Raw genomic sequence first — 20,598 nt, 5'->3', positions numbered from 1 at the left:
CACTCGTTACTATACAGGAACACACTGTGAAATCACTTTATTCAAATACAGTCACTGCCAAATATTTTTTAAAAGAAAAAAACACAAATGAAGACAAACATTGACGTAACACATACATATCTCTGCACTCTGGTCAATACAAAGAAAATATCAAGGAATCACAATCCCCTAGACTTGACCAGCCAGACCTGTGGGACAAACCCACTGGCAGCTCTGTGTGGGTGCATGGAAATGTGCACAGTGACCATGTCTTAATGCACTTGAATTCAGCTGCCAAATCTGCAGTTTATTATATATTTGTACAAATGGAAAACAGTGATGTGAAAGTTTGGAAGATTAGTGTTATTGTAATATATCTAATGAAATGTTCACAGGTAGCTGTTTTTAAAGGCAAATTTATAAAAAAATTTGCAAATACTAGTCATTTGCATGAAAAGAACTTGTTGCTTTCCCCCCAGCTCATTGAGTTAGTAACTGTGGAAAAAGTAATCCAGTCCAAATAAGATAAATGAAAATAACGTCAAGAGCATCACTATTTACCTAAAAGAACAGACTTAAAAGTTCCAGCAAGGGTTTATTTCCAGTGAGTTTGCACAACAGACCTAGCTGGCAAGTCTTTAGGCTCTTAACACTGTCTGACCCACACTGCTGAGCTTCAGGCACAGACCACCCCAAAACCTTGTAGTGTTTGCAGCTTCAAAAACCTAAAAAGTTGTAAAAGAAATCAAATGACTGAAAAAGTTCTCCCTCCTCTTCCAGTAGCATTATAAATAGACAAAAGGCACATAAATAGGGGAAGGTGCAAGATACAATTCTTATTACACATATACACCACAATTTTTCATATCTCTGGTTGTATACAAAGTATATTCACACCAATTCATGTCTACACACATGTACTTTGGATAATAACGTCCATCACATTCCACCATCATTTCTAACCCCATGCCTCCTCCCTTCCCCTCCCACCCCTCTGCCCTATCTAGAATTTATCTCTTCCATTTGTTGAGCCAACCTTGCATCCCTGGGATGAATCCCACTTGATCGTGGTGCATAATCTTTTTGATATGTTTTTGTATTCGATTTGCCAGAATTTTATTGAGAACTTTTGCATCTATGTTCATTAGATATATTGGTCTGAAGTTTTCTGTTTTTGATATGTCTTTGCCTAATTTTGGAATCAGGGTGATATTGGCCTCATAGAATGAGTTTGGAAGTACCACCTCTTTTTCTATTTCAATTGAAGAGTATTGGTATTAGTTCTTCTTTAAAAGTCTCGTAGAACTCGGCTGTGTATCAGTCCGGACCTGGGCTTTTCTTGGTTGGTAGACTTCTGATGGCATCTTCTATTTCATCGCTTGAAATTGATCTGTTTAGATTGTGTATATGATCCTGATTCAGTTTGGGAAAATCATATGACTAAAAATTTGTCGATGCCTTCAATATTTTCTATTTTATTGGAATACAAGTTTTCTAAATAATTTCTAATTATCTTCTGTAGTGTCTGTTGTGATATTTCCTTTTTCATCATGTATGTTAGTAATTTGAGTTTTCTCCTTCTCTTTGTTAGCATGGCTAAGGGTCTGTCAATTTTATTTATTTTTTCAAAGAACCTTTTGTTCTGCCAATTTTTTCAATTGTTTCTTTTGTTTCAGTGTCATTGATTTCAGTTCTGATTTTAATTATTTTCTGCTTTTGGTGTAATTTGTTCTTTTTCTAGGGCTTTGAGATGTAATTCATTTATTTGTTGACTTTTTCTTCTTTTAAGGAATGAACTCCATGCAATGAACTTTCCTCTTAGAACTATTTTCATAGTGTCCCAGAGATTTCTATATGTTGTATCTGTGTTCTCATTCACCTCTAAACATTTTTTAATCTCCTCCTTGATGTCTTCTGCAATCCATTGTTCATTCAATAGCATATTATTTAGTCTCCAGGTGTTGGAATAGCTTTTATTTCTTATTTTGTCATTGATTTCTGATTTCATTCCATTATGATCTGATAGAATGTAGGGTAGTATCTCTACTTTTTTATATTTACTAAGAGTTGCTTTGTGGCATAATTATGTGGTCTATTTTAGAATAGGATCCATGTGCTGCTGAGTAAAAAGTCTATTCTCTCATGGAAGGATGAAATATTGTATATGAGTCAGTTAAGTCTTAAGTTATTGATTGTATTATTGAGGTCTAGTTTTTTTGTTCAGTTTTTGTTTGGAAGATCTATCTAGTGATGAAAGGTCTATCTAGTGTATTAAAGTCACCCAAAATTATTGTGTTGTGGTCTATTTTGACTCTTGAACTTGAGAAGAGTTTGTTTAATGAACATAGATGCTCCATTGTTTAGGGCATATATATTTATAATTGTTAAGTCTTGTTGGTTTATGGTTCTCTTGAGCAGTGTGTAGTGTCCTTCTTTATTCTTTTTGATTGACTTTAGTTTTAAGTCTATTTTATTTGTTATGAGGATAGAAACCCCTGCTTGCTTCCACAGCCCATGTGAGTGGTATGATTTTTCCCAATCTTTCATCTTCGGTCTTTGGATGTCTTTTCCTATCAGATGAGTCTCTTGGAGGCAGCATATTGTTGGGTCTTTTTTTTTTAAAAAAAATCCAATCTGCCAGTCTGTGTCTTTTGATTGGTGAGTTTAGGCCATTAACACTCAGGGTTATTATTGAGACATGATCTGTATTCTCAGCCATTTTTGTTTATTTTTGGTATTTAATGTGACTTGGTGTCTCCTCTGATTATATTTTCCTTTAGTGTAATACCTCCCTCTGCTGATTTTCGTCTTTTTTTTTTTTTTTTTTTCATTTCCTCCTCTTGGAATATTTTGCTGAGGATGTTCTATAGTGCAGGCTTTCTAGTTGTAAATTTTTAACTTTTGTTTATCATGGTAAGTTTTTATTTCATCATCAAATCTAAAGCTTAGCTTTGCTGGATATAAGATTCTTGATTGGCATCTATTTTCTTTCAGAGCTTGGTATATGTTGTTCCATGATTTCCTGGCTTTGAGGGTCTGGGTTGAAAAATCTGCTGAGATACTAATTGGTCTTCCCCTATATGTGATCTGATTCCTCTCTCTTGCAGCTTTTAAGATTTTTTCCTTATTCTGTCTGCTAGGCATTTTCATTATAATGTGCTTGGTGTAGATCTGTTGTAATTTTGTAGATTTGGTAGACTGTAAGCCTCTTGTATTTGGTTTTCCAGTTTATTTTTCACGCTTGGGAAATATTCTGCTATTATCTCATTAAAGAGATTGTACATAGTTTTGGTTTGAAACTCTGTGCCTTCCTCTATCCCAATAACTCTTAGAGTTGGTCTTTTGATGCTGTCTTATAATTCTTGGATGTTTTCTTCATGGTTTCTTACTATCTTCACTGTGTGATCAACTTTATTTTCCAGATTGTATACTTTTTCTTCATTATCTGATGTTCTTTCTTCCAAGTTATCTAGTCTGTTAGTTATGTTTTCTATTGAATTTTTTATTTGGTTTATTGTATCCTTCATTTCAAGGATTTGTGACTGTTTTTTTCAGTCTGTATCTCTCTTTTTTTTTTTTTAATAATTTTTATTGTTGGTTGTTCCTGTATCTCTTTCTTGACGTAATCTTTTGCTACCTGTATTTGCTCTTTTATCTCTTTGTTGGAGTGATAATTTTTGCCTGTATTTGCTCATTTAGGTCATTCTTCACTTGATCTTAGCCAAAAGGCCGAGAAGCGATTAGGTCATTCTTTAATTCACAGATTATTTTAACTATGAGCCTTCTGAACTCTTTCTCTGACATTTCATCAACTTCGCTGTCCATGGGTTCTGTTATTACAGTATCCTGGTTTGTTTGGGGCACTTTCTTCCCTTGTTTTTCATGTTGTCCATGTGTCTTCCTTTCTTGCAGCATGGGTCTGAGATATTACAGTTTCTTCCCTATATTCTTGTAGTATCTGTGCAGATTGTACCTCACCTTGATGTTGGGCTTCCCAGACCCTGCTGGTGTCCCTCAATGTATGCTACTGCAACTAAAGGTGGTGGCAGCAATAGCCAAGGTAACTTGAAATAATAGTTGAGGTGCCCCAAGACGGAAGCAATGTCACAGAGATGGGGCTGAAGGGTAGGCCTCACACTCTCTTTGGGATATCTGCTCTGAGATGCAGCTGCTTCTAGGCCCTGTCTGTTATCAAAAAGTTAGGGGCTACTGTGTGGGGAAGGCTATGGCGATGACTATAGTGTCCCAACATGAAAATGGTTAGGCTTAGGCTCCCAGGTGGTGATGGTGGTGGGGGGCGAAGTTGGACCTACCCTGGACCTGGGTCCTGCACAAGTCATTGTGGGCCTGGGATCCTGTGGTAGTCTGCTGGTCGGAAGGGGTGGTCCTGTGCCAGAGGCTGGGCTCCAGTGGGTGCCTCCCGGGGGAGAGATGGACCCAGGACTCCTGTGAGCCTGGGTCCTGTGCAGACCTGTGTGGGTGGATCTGGGCCGTCAGGCTTGACCTGGAATGTGGTTAATAATAATAGCCGTTGAGTGTGGTGATTTATCTATATGATGTATGTGGAATGTGATGAATGCCAAAATAAAGGTTGGACACTTGTTTAATGTGCCACACACATTAAAGCGCTTTGCTCCATTCAGAAGTATACCACAAATGCACAAATTTTATACCTAGAAATTGGGGTTTATTACAAATAAAAATTTATACTTTGACATGCTCTTCACTGAGTATAGAAAAATGCACAAAAATCATATTTTCAGCTTTTCTCTTGAAATTCTCATGCTCTTTCCCTCTTATATCAGAGAACTGCTTCTGTTATTAATAACACTTTCTAACTCTGAAATTACACTTAAAAATGTCATAATTTTGCTTATAAATTAATCCTCTTTCACTAATCTTCTGATCATGCTAATAGCCTAGAATAGAAATGAACAGTTGCAGTGTGACTAACATATATTTGATATAGATATACTAACTTAGTACTTTTAACACCACCTGGTCCATGTTTTTTATATTTTAATAACATGCTGAGTGCATTTAACATTTTGTAATGTATCCTTCAAGTATCTGAGTTAATGGTAGATTATCTTTTTAAAAATTTTTATAAGTCAGCAACAAGGAATGGAAATATTAAGTAGTGTGCTTCTCTTACTCAAAGTATTGAGTTGATGTTTTGTATGTTCTAGGTAAAAACTGACTTTTGTCAGATCGTGCTTCCTTGCTTGATTCATGATATTTTACTTCAAGACACAAATGAATCATGGAAAATTCTGCTTTCTACACATATTCAAGCATTTTTCACCAACTCTTTCAGAAACCTCTCACAAACAAGTCGATCCACAACTCCTGCAAATTTGGATTCAGGTATTATGCTAACTTATTAATGTTTGTACTATTAACTTCTCAGCTCTAAAGTAAGATAGATTTATGGTTAAATAGCCTCAGATACTTTCTGGCTTCTTCCATAACTCTAAATTTGTTTCCTTGGGCTGGGGATGTGGCTCAAGCGGTAGCGCGCTCGCCTGGCATGCGTGCGGCCCGGGTTCGATCCTCAGCACCACATACAAACAAAGATGTTGTGTCCGCCGAGAACTAAAAAATAAATATTAAAAAAAAAAAAAAAAAAAAGTGAACTATTAAAAAAAAATAATAAATAAATAAATAAATTTGTTTCCTTAACTAGAGAATGGAGATAAAAGGTGTACAAATTTTCAACAAAACAATCTTTGTAAAGCACCCAGAATAATGCTTAATAATTAGTACTCCTTCTGAACATTTTAGATATTAATAATAGGGCAAATAATTAAACAATTGAGTGTGTCAGGTAACGTGCTTATCCCTGACAGTACAGATGTAAACAAGATGCTCCCTGTCCATTCTAGCAGTGGAAAAAGCACAAAAATGATCAAATATTTAGATATTATAGTAGAGATATAATATAGAGGAATTGTCAGCTGTGGCCGATTGGATTTTAAAAAGTAGCCTTATTATAAAAATCATACATATTTACTATGGAAATTTTTTTTAAAAGTACTTATTCTGTAATTTAAGATAAAATACATTTAAGATTTTGTAATGTATCCTTCTAGTATCTTAAAGCAGAACTTTTATTTTATTTACTCTTATTATTTTGTTACCCTTATTCCTTTCATGCTATGAAATGAGTATATCTGATGTTAAGAACTTAATAGTGGAAGAAATTCTGCTCGGGTTTGAGTATATGTAACACAAATATGCATAATTGAGGGATCATCATGAGTCAGTTTTTCAAACCTAAATTTTAAGAATGATAGAAAATTATAGATTTCCACTGTTGACTTCTATCTTTCAATATACTATCAGTGTATTTTATGAGTAAACATAAAATTAGTCACATACTTAAATTTATACTAAAAGACCCATATACTTCTAATAAAAGTAGATTTAATTAACTATCTTATGGCAACTAAATGGCTTTTCCCAACCTTACTGCTGGTCCTATACTTCAGTACAGGTTGTGATCACTCAGTTCTCTATTTTTCTATTTCTGTTTCTGCAGTCTTCATTTGACATGGCTCTGATGTCATTTAGACTCCATTTTGCTATGCTTTATCTTTTACGTAAATTCTTTTCAATTGACTAATAATAATTACAAATCTATTTTGATGAAACTGGAAGTCATTATGTTAAGTAAAATAAGTCAGGCTCAGACAATTACTGCATAATTTCACTTATATGTGCAATCTAAACAAGCAGATCTTACAGAAGTTAAGAGTAGAATGGTGGTTACTAGAAGCTGGGCTGAGTCAGGGGAGGGAGAGGTGGGGAAAAATGTGGATGCTAAGATACAGTTAGAAATGAGAAGTTCTGGTGTTCTACAACATAGATGACTATAGATAATGTACTGTATATTGCTTTTAAAAGCTAGAGGAACGAAATGTTTTCACCATAAAGAAATGTTAAATATTGGATATGCTAAATGATAAATGTTTACTTTGATTAAACATCATACAATGTCTTCACGTATTAAAACATCAAATTATATCTCATAAATAGGTATAGTTTCTTAAAAATATTTTTGTTTTAGTTGTAGATGGACACAATACCTTTATTTTATTTATTTATTTTTAATATGGTGCTGAGAATTAAACCCAGTGCCTCATACATGCTAGGCAAGTATTCTACCATTGAGCCACAACCCCAATTCCAAATAGGTACAATTTTATGTTTCAGTTATAAACAAAAAATAAATCTATTTGGAAAAATATAATGAACACAGACACAGTTGCCCATCCTGTGGCTCTAAATTATTCTTCAAAATAAAATAGAATATTTTATTTACTTGAATTTTCTTAGGGTTGTCAAAATGAAAATCCTAAAATAAAAACTCTTACTCAAGTCTTTATAAGCAATCTATATCCTATATTTAGTTGAGGGAATACAGATATAAGTGATCTACAGTCAAGAATAAGCCATTGGAAGTTTAAATATTAGGTAGTTAAAAGTACTATTAGAACAACTTTATTACATAGTTTAACTTAACGCTACAACTGTTCAAAAGTAAAATCATCTAGTTTTATCTGTATAGAGTGCCAATATTTTTATTTAAATAAAAATTTAAACACCACATATAAAATTCTGTTATTGAGGGGGAAAGTAAATGTAGATTGCTATAAAATTTAAATTGTTACTCTTTCTGAAGTCTGTCTCATCCCTTCACCTCCTATGTACATCTCAAAGTCCACTGTCCAAAGATAATATTTGCATCTTATTCATCCCCTTTGCCTGTCTTCTTTTTTGTGTGTACCACTTCAATTAGTGACACTTGGTTTTCCAGGCCAGAAACCTCTTAACATATCTCTCATCTTATTACCAAATCCTGCCTACTATTTGCATCCCTCTGTCGCTGTCAGTCCTTATTGTTTTCTATCCTGTGGTTTAGCACAGTTGAAATTCTTTCATAAATTCTCCAGATTGTTTCCTGCTTTCAGCCATCTCAGATACTGTTAAATATTCCTTGGTACATTGTCCTTTCCTTTTGTCCCAGAGAACCATTACTTTTATTTCACATTTCACTTTCATATATATTTTTTTAAGAATTTAACCTTTATTTTATTTGTTTGTGTTGTTTATTTGTTTTTATGTTGTGCTGAGGATTGAACCTAAGGCCTCACCCATGCTAGGCAAGCGTTCTACCACTGAGTTACAACCCCAGCCCTCACGTTTCACTTTTCTATGACACTTCCCTTGTTCAGGTGAGCTTCCCTCATACAGGTCTCTGCAGCATTCTAAACTTTCCCTCAAACCATTTCTCATGCTGTGTTGAGAGTATCCAGCCTAGTCTGTGAGTTCTGTGTAGTCAAAAACAGTCCATCTTGTCAATCTACCTACTTAACACTCATCTGATATTTGACAAAGGTGCCAAAAATATATTTTGGAGAAAAGACAGCCTTTTTAACAAATGATGCTGAGAAAACTACATAGCTTTTTTTTAGAAAAATGAAACTAGACCCCTGTATCTCACCCTGTACAAAACTTAAATTGAAATGTATCAAAGATTTAGGAATTACACCAGGAACTGTACAACAGCTAGAAGAAAACATAGGGTCAACACTGCATCATAAAGGGGCTGGCACCAACTTCCTTAACAAGGGGAGGGAAAGGGGAATCATGAACCAAATTCAAATTCCATGCACAGATGAATTTCTCAGGATGAGCCCAACTACTGTGTATAGTGGTAAAGCTCCAATAAGAAAAAAATAGTCTATCTTGTTCATTGTTGTATACTGAACACCTAGCTTACAAAAGCTTTTGATTTTATTGAGGCTGTGAATTAGTACTTCTTCAGAGATAAAATGTAAATCGCAATGTAAGATCTCAGTTATAAACATATTGGGTTTTTTTAAAAGAAAAATGCCATTGAATCTATTTATTTGTTCATATTTATTAAGAACGAATTTTGTATTAGGTATTGTCCAACAGAATCTTGCTGTATAAAGTGAGACAAACACAGACAAGAACCAAGTGCCTTGGGAGATCTTTCTGGGTCTGAGAAGAGATTTCTTTCTTTCTTTGTTAGAGTCAGAACCATTTTTCCGATGCTCTTTGGATAAAAAATCACAAAGAACAATGCTTGCTGTTGTAGACTACATGAGAAGACAGAAGAGGTAATGTAATGAATGTTGCTTCTTGAGTTTGAGGATTTAGAAATCTGATTTGTTACTGTAGGCCAAATTTTGACCTGATGATTTTAGGTGAAGCTGTTGCAGAATGTTATATTTAATTGGTGTGATGGTTACATTTCCTTGTAATAATCCATATTCAAGATGGTACTTTGGTTAAATCCATGTCAGAAGCTCAGTTCTAGTCCCAGCAGTATGAGTAATGGTGTTATCTTTGCTAAATCCTGCAGCCTTTAGGGGCTTCAGTTTATTCATCTACAGAGCTAAGAGAAAGGAGCAAGTGATTTTACCAGGTTAATTATGTTGCCCACTTTATTTATTTATTTCACCAGTTCTAAGGATTGAATCTAGGGGTGCTCTACTTTGGAATTATATCCCTAGCCCTTTTTATTTTTTGAGACAGTGTCTCACTCAGTTGCCCAGACTAACCTTGAACTCATGATGTCCTGCCTCAGTGTCTTGAGTAGCTGGTATTACAGGTGTGCACCAACCATGCTGTGACCCTTCTAACTTTTCCCATTGCTTTTTAGAAGTAGCTAGAGTTGTATGAATATGTCTTATATATCTATCATAAGATATAGTATATGCCATAATCATCAATATCTGTAGTCACACTCTGGTAGAACAATGTTTAGTTTCCTGATAGGGGCAAATTTTATAATATTACAAGTATCTTTGTTCCTGTTATTTATCATGAGGGATGTGTGTATGTGTGTGTTTGTGTTCATGCATGGCATTGTGGTTTGAACCCAGTGGTGCTCTTCCACTGAGGTGCACCCTCAGCCCTTTTTATTTTGATTTTGACCCAGGGTCTTGCTGAGTTACCCAGATTGATCTTGAACTTGGCAGTCCTCTGCCTCAGCCTCCCAAGTTGCTGGGATTACACTCATGTGCTACCACATTTGGCTTCATGAGATTTTAAATGGAGTATAACAATAGCTAAGGTTGACTAAAACTCTGAAGAAATAATACAGTGAGTCTATACAAATGCCCCTAACTTTGAATGGTTCATTTTATGATTTTTCAATTTGACAATGGTATGAAAGTAATAGCATTCAGAAGAAACCATACTTTGAATTTTGATCTTATTCTAGGCTAACAGAATAACATGTAGCATGATCCTCTTGTGATGCTGTCATGATGGTGACAGCCATGCAATCACAAGGGGAACCACTGATACTCCACAGTGTGCTGTTGTTAAGCTATGATGTTCAGTAGGTTGCATTTTTTTACTTATCAAGATTTTCAAATTATGATGGGTTTATCAAAGTATAAGTATTGTAAGTTAAGGAGAGTCTATAATTTGAATATGTGGGATTTGATGTCTCATGCATATGTATGGTGATAGTGACAGAGGTTGGTAAGGAGTGGGGTGTGTGTGTGTGAAAGAATAGAAGGATTTTTAAAACAAAATGCATTTACATCTTAAAAAAGAATTCCTTTGTATTTCCTTTATACCATTTCATTCTACTCATAGAAAAAGATTTTTGGCTTTTGGTGGTCTTCAATTCTGATAAGAAAGTGACTGATTTATTTTATTGATTTGTACCAGATCCTTTTTTGAGAAAATTCATTTAAAGCTTTAACTGTAGGTAGGAGCATCTTGGTGTTGGGAGGCAGTTTTTCACCTTCAAGTCATTCGTTTCAGATTTATTTACGTTAAATGGTGTTGATGTTGGCAGGACTTGAGAAGATAAAATTTCTTCCTTAGTTGACACATGGCAGTTGTACAAGATAAATATTCTTAATATTCAGTTCCATTTTTCAATAAGACCTGTAAAAATGATTGTTTAAAAATGTTAATGGGACATATTAAAAAAAAAATAAGGACCTTAGCTCAAGTTGAAGTCTGATACTTTGTGATCTGGTGTCTTTGAACTTGTTTTATTGTCTTTAAAATCAAGCTAATGTCTACCTTGAGGGAGCGGTTTGGTTTGTGGTAATTAAAATAGATGAAGTATGTAACATATCTGACATTAAAAAATGCTAGCAGCTTTCTTTCCATGGGCAGATTATTTGACTTCTCAGAAATATCAGCTACAGTTAAGGACTTGTTGTGTAGAAGGCACTTTATTCATTGGTTTTACAAGTGTTATATAATCACTGCAACTGTTCTTTGATGTATATGTTTTTCTGGGATTTATAAATGAAGAAAATAGGAAACTGAGGCTGAAGAGTTAAGTTGCTGAAGATCATACAGCTAGTACTGGGTGCTGTAGCTTGCTTTGCACCTAACTCTGTGCTCCTCCAAAGCCAGTGCTCTTAACCACTACTTTGTCATTTCTCTGATAGTTTTGAAACAGATACTATTCTATAGTCCAGTTCTCATCTGCTATTACCACAATGAGAGATTTTTATTAAACAACTCACCTTATGCAGTAAACTAAAGAGAAAATGACTGCAATAGGAAAGACATGTAGTTGTGTCTTAAAAGAGAATAGTTTCATTAAATTAAAAGATGTATCTCTGTGTGCACACATGCGCACATGTGCGTTACCAGCTGTTCTCTGTAGCCTATTCTTAGGTAATGGTGCGTGAAGTTTTTGATGTAGGGAAGGCATGAAGCTCAGATTTATATGGGATGATGGGTCATAGCTTTCAGCATATTCTCCGAGGGGTTTGTGATCCAAAAAAGATTAAGAAACTAGACTCTTTAATCATGCCATCTTAGAATGTTTATAGCTATAAGGGAAATATGGTTTTCAGTTATTTGAATGTAATTTTCTGTTTAACTTGCAGCTGTTCCCAATGTGTTACACTATATTATGGTGTTTTTCTTTTAGTGTTGAAGTTTTAAAAATGAAATGATATTATGGTTAATTTTTCTTTAGACCTTCGGCAGGAACAGTTTTTGATGATGCTTTCTGGCTGGATTTGAATTATCTGGAGGTTGCCAAAGTAGCTCAGTCTTGTGCTGCTCACTTTACAGCATTGCTCTATGCAGAAATCTATGCAGATAAGAAGAACATGGATGATCAAGAGAAAAGGTAATGGAATTTATAAGTTTTGGGTTTTAAAATTGATGTTGACATTGTTTAAATAAAGATACATAGTAAAAATTATTTTGGTGCCTCTCATTTAAAATACATTTTAGGTAGAAATTTGTGTTTTAAAGTAAAACAATAATAAAAATTTAAAAAGAAGTAATTCCACTCTAAGATAAATACAAATGTTTTATTATATATTACAAAAATTATATAGATAGCAAGCTTCTGGAGGACAGAGACCATATTTATTTTCTTTGTATTTCTCTCAATAGCATTGAGAATTTAATATAAATGATCAATAAATATTTTTCAAATGATTGAATTAATTCCTAATTTCATTATTATTATATTTACCACTAATTCCTTAACTATTCAATATCTATTTTTCTTTTGACTATAGAGTAATGTGACTTTTTTTCTGTGACCAAAGAAATTTTATTTCTGTGTATTATCTGTCTGTATTTCTGCTTACTTTGATTTATGAGAACTATCATGAGAATCTCATAAATACAATCCTAGATCATGGTGAAAAAGCCAATAAAGTAGGAAGAGTAAAAAAAAAAAAAAAAAAAAAAAAATACATGCTTTATTATCCCAACTGTTCTCCTCAAATCTTTGTTTATTTGAAATAGCCTAGAGTTTACTTTTATATTTAGCCTCACCTTATCACCACTCAATCAGCCGTATTAAGAAATGAAAATAGCAAAAATGTGTTGTGTTGACACAGTTATCATTCTTGTTACCAGTAATTTTTATTTTAGATTGTCAGTAAAGTAGTGTGCTTTTTACACTATGGAAAACCAGGAACCAGAATTCAAATTCTAGTTCAAATGTAATTAACTTACTAGATGTGGACCGATTTCTTAACTTGTGGTTTGATATTTAATTTAAGCTTTTTAGTTGAAAACACACAATATGTGGACACTGTATACTATGTAATAGATATGTTCATGATCAGTATAACCTTCTTATGAAGACAGGTATGTTGTCCTTTAAATAGGTAGTGAGTAAGAAATTAATTACTATCTAAGAGTATTACCATTTTAGTCAGAGCCTGCATACTTGGTATTAGTAATTGCAATTTGGATGTGTTTTAGTTTCTTGGTGTGCAGAATAGTATTTCTTAACAATCAGGAATGAACAAGTTATCCCTTCTAGGAGTATAAATTGAAGCACCTTTAGTTAAAGGTAAGTGATTGTATGGAATGTAGCAGACTTTTGCAGAATTGCTTATTTTTGTTTTTTGGGGAGTGTTAGGGAATTGAATCCAGAGTTTTGCACTTGCCGGGCAAGTACTCTTACATCAGAGCTATATCCTCAGCCCCATATTGCATGTTTTAAAGCAAGCATGCCAAGATTATTTTGGTATTCATTAGGAGAGGGTGCTTGGCAAATAGGGTTTACTGTTGGCTTTGATAATCTGTTTTTACTCCCCTGGGGTCTGATGGGGAGATGAGGGTAAACAGATGAAGTATATAAAGGTTAAGAGATGCTAGTTTTCTTCAGTGCCTCTATTAGGTGAGCAGAAGCTTTGTAAATCTAAAGTGGCCAAGAGTATATTTGTACATAAAATAAAGATGAACACTTTACCAGAGCTGTCAGGTCAAGAAAATGAACTGCTCTCTCAGATATCCTATTTGGACTATTTACTTTTTAAATTTATTTTTAATATGTCTTTAGTTGTTGATGGACCTTTATTTTATTCATTTATTGATATGCGATGCTGAGAATCAAGTACCTCACACATGCTAGGCAAGTGCTCTACTACTGAGCCACAATCCCAATCCCCTCCCTATTTGGTCTGTGTAATAACAAAGTTCCTCATACTAAGTATTCTGGATACAGGTAAAGTTTTTTGTAACTTGCTCCTGAGAAAGTATGAGATTTCATTGATAGTGCCCATAATTTTTTGAGGAAGAAACTCTGCGAAATAGGATTTTGACAATAGGTGTTAATTTCACAACTTCAGTCATCTTAATATTCTTAAATTTATCTTAATGTTTTGGTAATAAGGGTTTAAGTAGAGTTTTAGATTTCTTAATTTTTGTCAGTTCATCAGTGTTAAATTGTGGCTCATTGTGGTCTTAAATTGTATGTCTGTAATTAAGTTGAAAATTTAGGTAAAACCACTAACAGAAATTTAGGAACTGAATTGGGGATATCTCTATTTTTAAACAGGTTTGTTTCCTTATAAATAAGCATGGTTTGGCATATAACCTCCCCAAATATAGAAAATTTTATTAAAATGTAATTATCCTCCATGGAATTAACATTCACAAATTTCTTTTCAGTTCTGGTATAAATGATATTCTCTTAAAGTTCATTATTTGCCACCTTCATTAGTTTTTTTTTCCCTATTGTCTATAGTTTCTGTATTCATAAGCTTCCAAGTAGTATGTTCTCATTAAAAGCAGTGCTTCTTTTGATAAAGCAGAGGTCTTATATTTGAAGAAGGAAGCCAAAGTACAACTATTTCTAGTTTGAGTGAAAAAAGCAAAGAAGAAACTGGAATAAGTTTACAGGTAAATATTAACAGTTCTAATGTTTATATCAATATTTAATCTTATATTTTGATTATTACTTTTTATAGTGATGTCATTTGATTTGAAAACTGAAGTTACTCTTTTAACAGAGCATCATCTATATACATTTATAGTTTGAAGTTCAGGTCTTCAAGTAGACTGACCTGAATTCTAATCCTGACTGTGCCACTTAGTTATATAATCTTGCACAAATTACTTAACCTTTCTAGTCTTGAGTTCCTTTATCTGAAGAATGGAAGCAAAACCATCCAACTTATAGAGTGGGTTTTTACTGTGTATTTTCTGCCATAGCACCCTATTCATTTTCTGTATATCACTTGCAGTTTATAATTGTTTGTTTATTTTTTCATTGTCACAAAAGCAGCAAATTACTTTTTGTATATATTTCTTAAAAATCTACTTTCAAATTGACCATGGTGTGTGTCGTTCTCATCGACTTTCTTTGGTCAACTCATTTACAACAACAATTTGAACTTCGCTACCTTGCTTAAAATTTTGATCTTCACTTCTCTGCCTTTGCTTTCAGCTAGCCTCTTACTTGGTGGAGAAAATAGTTGGCATAGATAGGAAACCCAGACACATCTACCCTCAAATATTGAAATCTTCCTGCATATGCCCCTGTCATAACCGTCTGTCTTATTAAACTGGAGAAATAATTTCTCCCTTTATTTAAGGCTAATCTTAATTCCTGTGCTTTTTATTTATCTACTTTTTCTCAAACTTCATTTTTTTAATATGCTGTGTTGCCTCTGAACTATATTCTAAACATTTTCAAACCTCTACTTTTAAAAATTTCTCTCACAAGTACAAAATAACTTCCCTCTTCCTGGTGTGCTTTTTTGGGTATCACTCACTCTCTTCTTTCCCTTCATAACCAAACTTTGTGAAAGAGTTGTCTATATTTGCTGTCTCTAAGTCTGGTGGTAACCTTTCAATTCTCTTTACACTTCATACTATCAGTTATGCCTTATATGAAATATGTTCTGTTTACTTTTTCAGTTCGCTCTCCTAATTTTTCTCTTTGTTCTCCTTCATCTTTCGCAGTCTCATCCTTTTCCACTGACTTTTTGGAGTATCTTCTGTATACCAGGCATTGTGCTAGGCTTGGGTACCAAATGTTTCAATTCAGATAACTTGATATAGTATATATTTGAATATCATTTTAATTTACTTTTATAGGGCAACATTTAGAATTGAGAGTTATGTGTTGATAATGATGCAATTTAAGGTTTTCTAAATTTATAAAGTGATTCTTCCCTTCCTGTTTTTGTTGTATTTCTGTTTTAAGGATCTTCTATTAGAAATTTACAGAAGTATAGGAGAGCCAGATAGTCTGTATGGCTGTGGTGGAGGGAAAATGTTGCAACCCCTTACTAGGTAAATCACATTTTTCTATATAATGGTATAGTAATTCTGTCTGTGAAGGAGTTCTATGTATGTAGAATCAAGATATTTTTACAACCTTTTCTTACAGACTACGAACATATGAACATGAAGCAATGTGGGAGAAAGCCTTAGTAACGTATGACCTTGAGACAGCAATCTCCCCAGCAACTCGCCAGGCAGGAATAATTCAGGTATATTTTTTTCTTGGATTGGTAAAGATGTCACTAGTGCAGTGCTCATAGAATTCCAGTATGTCATTGGAATATTTACATAGCCAGATGAACTTGAGATAAGGTTAGAAGTTACCTGTTTTACAGACGTGGGGCTAAAAACTGAGGAACACACAGAAAAGCTAGGTAGGTCATTGTCCAAAACAATAGTTTAGGTTTGTTAATCATAATTTTTGTTACCTAACAAAAGACATTTCTTGAGTGTGAACGTTGTGCCAGGTAGTGTAAATTAGTGCCTCACATGGAAAATTCCAAGTGTACTATTATTTCTCATAGTTTGCATTGGAATTGGTTTCATTTCTGAAGCTATCATTTCTATTGTTGGCTCATTAATACTCTTGAGTCATTCTTCCTTTAAATATTAGAACTCCCTGAATTCAGTTTTAATGTTTTTGGGGAAACATACTAAACAACATTTTGGGACTGTGATATTGCTAACTATAAACTGAAGTTTTATGTTTATAAATTTTTGTTTCTCTAGTTTTCTGTTGAGATCTTTCTTTCTTTAAAAAAAAAAAAAACCAACTTCTGTTTAGGCCTTACAGAATTTGGGACTCTGCCATATTCTTTCCATCTACTTAAAAGGGTTAGATCACGAAAATACAGAGTGGTGTGCTGAACTACAGGAACTTCATTACCAAGCAGCATGGAGGAATATGCAGTGGGACCATTACAATTCTTTTAAGTAAGAAGAAATCCAACTTAAAAAAAAAAATTGCTTCTTTTCTGATTCTAAATAACTTTTTATTTTATTCTATCAATATAACAGGAGTTGTATTTTCTATATTTTATAGATTCTCCAAGCTATGCATTCCTAAATAAGATAGTAATAAACAGTAAACAAAATTAGACCTGAATTTCCCTCTTTTTTTCCATTAGCACAGCTCCATTCCCCTCCCCAATATTTTCAAAAATAGAAACATCAAAGATATTTTCTTAGGAGAATTCCTTAACTCACTTTTTCTTCGACTCAGGAATCCAAGGAAAGGTATAGATGTTTCTCTTTTTACTCCCTGCTATAAACATTTTAGTCATATATTACTTGTATCTGCTGGATGGTATACAAAGGACCAGTTATCTTTATTTATGAAATTTTTTTCATTAAAAGGTGCTAAATCAGTTATCCAGGAACATAATATTTATCACTTGTTTGTCAAGTCACCATATTTTTATTTTATTTATTATTATTATTGATACTGGAGATTGAATCCATGGGCACTTTACCACTGTGCTACATCCCCAGCCCTTTTTATTTATTTTTTTAAATTTTGAGACAGAGCCTCACTAAGTAGCTTAGAGGCTTGCTTAGTTGCTGAGGCTGGCCTTGATCTTGTAGTCCTCCTGTCTTAGCCTCCTGATTCACTGAGATTACCGGCATGCACCTCCATACCTAGCACCATATTTTTAAAATTATAAACCAAACAGCTATCTAATAAAGGATTTCACATTTATGTAAAGTGTTTTGATAACATAAACACTAAAAATGAAACAATGTGTAATTGCCTTCATAGAAAATATTTTCATTAATTAGAATGCCTTTCAGATTTCAAACTACAAGATTACTATATTATAGGGATTTGCTCTCAAATTTTTTAGACATTTTAGTATATATAAGTTGGTCCTGCTTCTGTCAGTATATGCCACTCTCTTGTTTACTGTTTTTCAGCCATAGAGGTCTTCTCTTTGTTTTTTGATCAGTCCATGATGTTCTTACAGAAAGGCCTTAGATGTATATATTCTGCTTTTCTCCATGTGGGTGGCAGTTTCTTGTCATTCAGTCTCTAGTTTCATATATTTATTTCATATCTTCAGATAGACCTTTTTTTGACTACTCTTCCTAAAGTAGCCACTCCATCATAATGGTTTTTTTTTTTTAATTTTATTTGAATTCTCTGCTTGTCCTTTGTCACTGTCTGATATTATTCTTACTTATTGTCCAAACCAAAACAAGCTCCATGGGAGTGGGCCCTGATCTGACTTGTCTGCTAATGATTTCCCACGCTAGAACCTGTTCTTAATGCCTGACACATAAAAGGTGTTCACTGAATAAATTAATGAAAATATAGCATATTTTGAACCAGGCAAAGGATCTGAGAAATTTTCAGTTTTTTCTGCTTGAAGAATTTAAATGACCCATAAAATAATTAGTGTTTCTTAACAAAATTTCTAGAAATCTGTTTTTTCATTAAAAAAAAAAGTTAATTTCAGTTTTAAAATTTAGTTCTTTGAGTTATTTGTACATGTATATCTTTAGGCTTTGTTTTAAAATATGTATTTTTCTTTTATTTTTTGAATTATCTCACAGCAAAGGATTAGAAGGAACCAGTTACCATGAATCATTGTACAATGCTCTGCAGTCTCTGAAAGACAGAGAATTCTCCACATTTTATGAAAGTCTCAAATATGCCAGGTATTACAAAAAGGCAAATAATTTTCTGTTTAATGTCATGGCTTCTTTTTTCCAAACTTAAGGAATAATTTCAATGTGAGGATTTGCATTGTTGTAGGGATAAAGACTTAGTGGCTAGGTGAAGTGTTTCCTTGTCCTTCTGTGTTCTTCCCTCAAAAAAAATGTTTTCTTTGGAACCCTACATCAGTTCTTTACCCTAAGCTCGCAGGAAACACTCTTAATTCCTACTCCTTCCTATACAAAGTATCCTGAGAATTTAAATTTTATCTCCTCAAATATTATGTGGCATTTACTCTCTTAGCATTAGAGTTCAAATGTAACTTTTTTTGTGTAATAGTGATTAGCAACCTAATAAATCCTTCATTACAGCAATAATATTTGCTATCATTTAGGTACTTATCATGTGCTTGACCAGACTCTTTCCTAAGGCATTCTCTAATCTTCAAAATGAGTATGGAAATGAAAAAAAAAAAATTAGGCTTAGTGAAATCCAGTGGTTTGTCCTGTTAGACAGCCAAAGGTGACACAACTGGGATTTAGATTTAGGGCTATATTATCCCAAGGCCAATTTTTTTCCTTTGCTATTTCATATTCTCTAATATTTGTGAATATTGGTATTATTAGATTAATAGCAAGATTGTGATAAGATCTCTATAAATACAGATTTGTACTTATATCTCCTTGAAAACCGCTTCTTATTTTTTTTTTTATTTTTTGGTTTTGGTACTGGGGATTGAACCCAGAGATACTTATTTCTAAGCTACATCCCTAATCCTTTTTATTTTTCTTGTAAGACAGGATCCTGCTTAGTTGCCCAGGCTGGTCTCAAACGTGCAATCCTGCCTCAGCCTCTCAGGTCACTAGGACTATATGCCTGCACCACTGTGTCCAGCCTCTTCTTTGTTTTCAAAGTTTGTTTCTTTTCTCTTTTGCTATTAGAATAAAAGAAGTGGAAGAGTTGTGTAAGGGCAGTCTTGAGTCTGTGTATTCACTGTACCCCACACTTAGTAGATTGCAGGCCATTGGAGAGTTAGAAAACATTGGAGTGCTTTTCTCAAGGTATGTAATTAATATAATTTTTTAATTCCAGAATGAAGCTTCTCTGTTACTGACTTACCCTTTTTTAAAGTAAATTAATACAGTTTCCCTGTTTTACTTTCTAATATGGTAAATATCAATAGACATGTCAAAATTTTAAGCTCTTTGGGGTCTTCAATAATTTTTAAGAATGCATAGTGATTCCTGAGACTGAAATGATTGAGCTCTTACACTTTGGGGGAAGATTTGCTTCCTATGAATTTGTATCACTCCTTCCTTCTCTACCATACCACTGAAAAAACTTTCATTTCCTAGTCATTTTCTCATTGTCTTAGTCTACCTTCTTCATCTTTTTTCTCAGTATAGTAGTCAAGTTAGATACTATTTACTTTAAGCATTTGAGAAGCAAGCATACTGTTCACATAAATGAATTGTACAGTATGCATTTTCTATTCCTTTAATAAATGTTAGCAGATGAAATCTTTGCCAGATGCCAACTTCTGCTTCACTGAATTGTGATTTCTTTGACAACTGCAATTAGGCACAGTCATCCCCCAAAGGTAATTAATGAGTTTACTTTATTTCCTGGCAGATTTGTCCTCCTTTACCACAAAGAGCATGGAAGCAAGACTAGAGATGTAGGAATTCTTGATGATAGATCCGATGAATATGTTCCCATTTTAGAAGAGTTTTTATTTAAAAGGACTACTTTCCATTATTTCAAAGAGCATTTTAAGAAAATCTTTAAAAATATTTATTACCTGTTACTTCTCTGCCAACTTCTTAGGGGTCTGAACACATACCATTTTGTAGTCTTTTAAAACTTTGTCCTTATTTCGGATTATTTAGAAGTTCTAAACT

General features: G+C 33.6%; 1 protein-coding gene across 5 annotated transcripts in view; it reads left to right on the top strand.

Annotated features, from left to right (window-relative positions):
* The window catches only part of Atm (ATM serine/threonine kinase), a 154,059-nt gene that overhangs the window by 95,601 nt on the left and 37,860 nt on the right, over nucleotides 1–20,598 (top strand). For 4 of the 5 annotated variants that reach the window (XM_058586520.1, XM_046466346.2, XM_058586524.1 and 1 more), the window contains exons 37-45: nucleotides 5,169–5,346; nucleotides 9,041–9,128; nucleotides 11,975–12,130; nucleotides 14,562–14,652; nucleotides 15,962–16,050; nucleotides 16,148–16,250; nucleotides 16,826–16,974; nucleotides 18,595–18,699; nucleotides 19,639–19,758. In XM_058586520.1, the coding sequence (XP_058442503.1) occupies nucleotides 5,169–5,346; nucleotides 9,041–9,128; nucleotides 11,975–12,130; nucleotides 14,562–14,652; nucleotides 15,962–16,050; nucleotides 16,148–16,250; nucleotides 16,826–16,974; nucleotides 18,595–18,699; nucleotides 19,639–19,758 (1,079 nt within the window). The remainder of the gene's footprint in view (nucleotides 1–5,168; nucleotides 5,347–9,040; nucleotides 9,129–11,974; nucleotides 12,131–14,561; nucleotides 14,653–15,961; nucleotides 16,051–16,147; nucleotides 16,251–16,825; nucleotides 16,975–18,594; nucleotides 18,700–19,638; nucleotides 19,759–20,598) is intronic. The other variant, XM_046466355.2, reaches the window with a different exon arrangement.

The sequence above is a fragment of the Marmota monax genome, unplaced genomic scaffold, assembly GCF_021218885.2.
Source record: "Marmota monax isolate L192 unplaced genomic scaffold, Marmota_monax_Labrador192_F-V1.1 WCK01_AAM20220418_F8-fsc00045, whole genome shotgun sequence".
In the NCBI taxonomy this organism is placed as follows: Eukaryota; Metazoa; Chordata; class Mammalia; order Rodentia; family Sciuridae; genus Marmota; species Marmota monax.
This window is presented reverse-complemented; position numbering and strand designations above follow the sequence as displayed.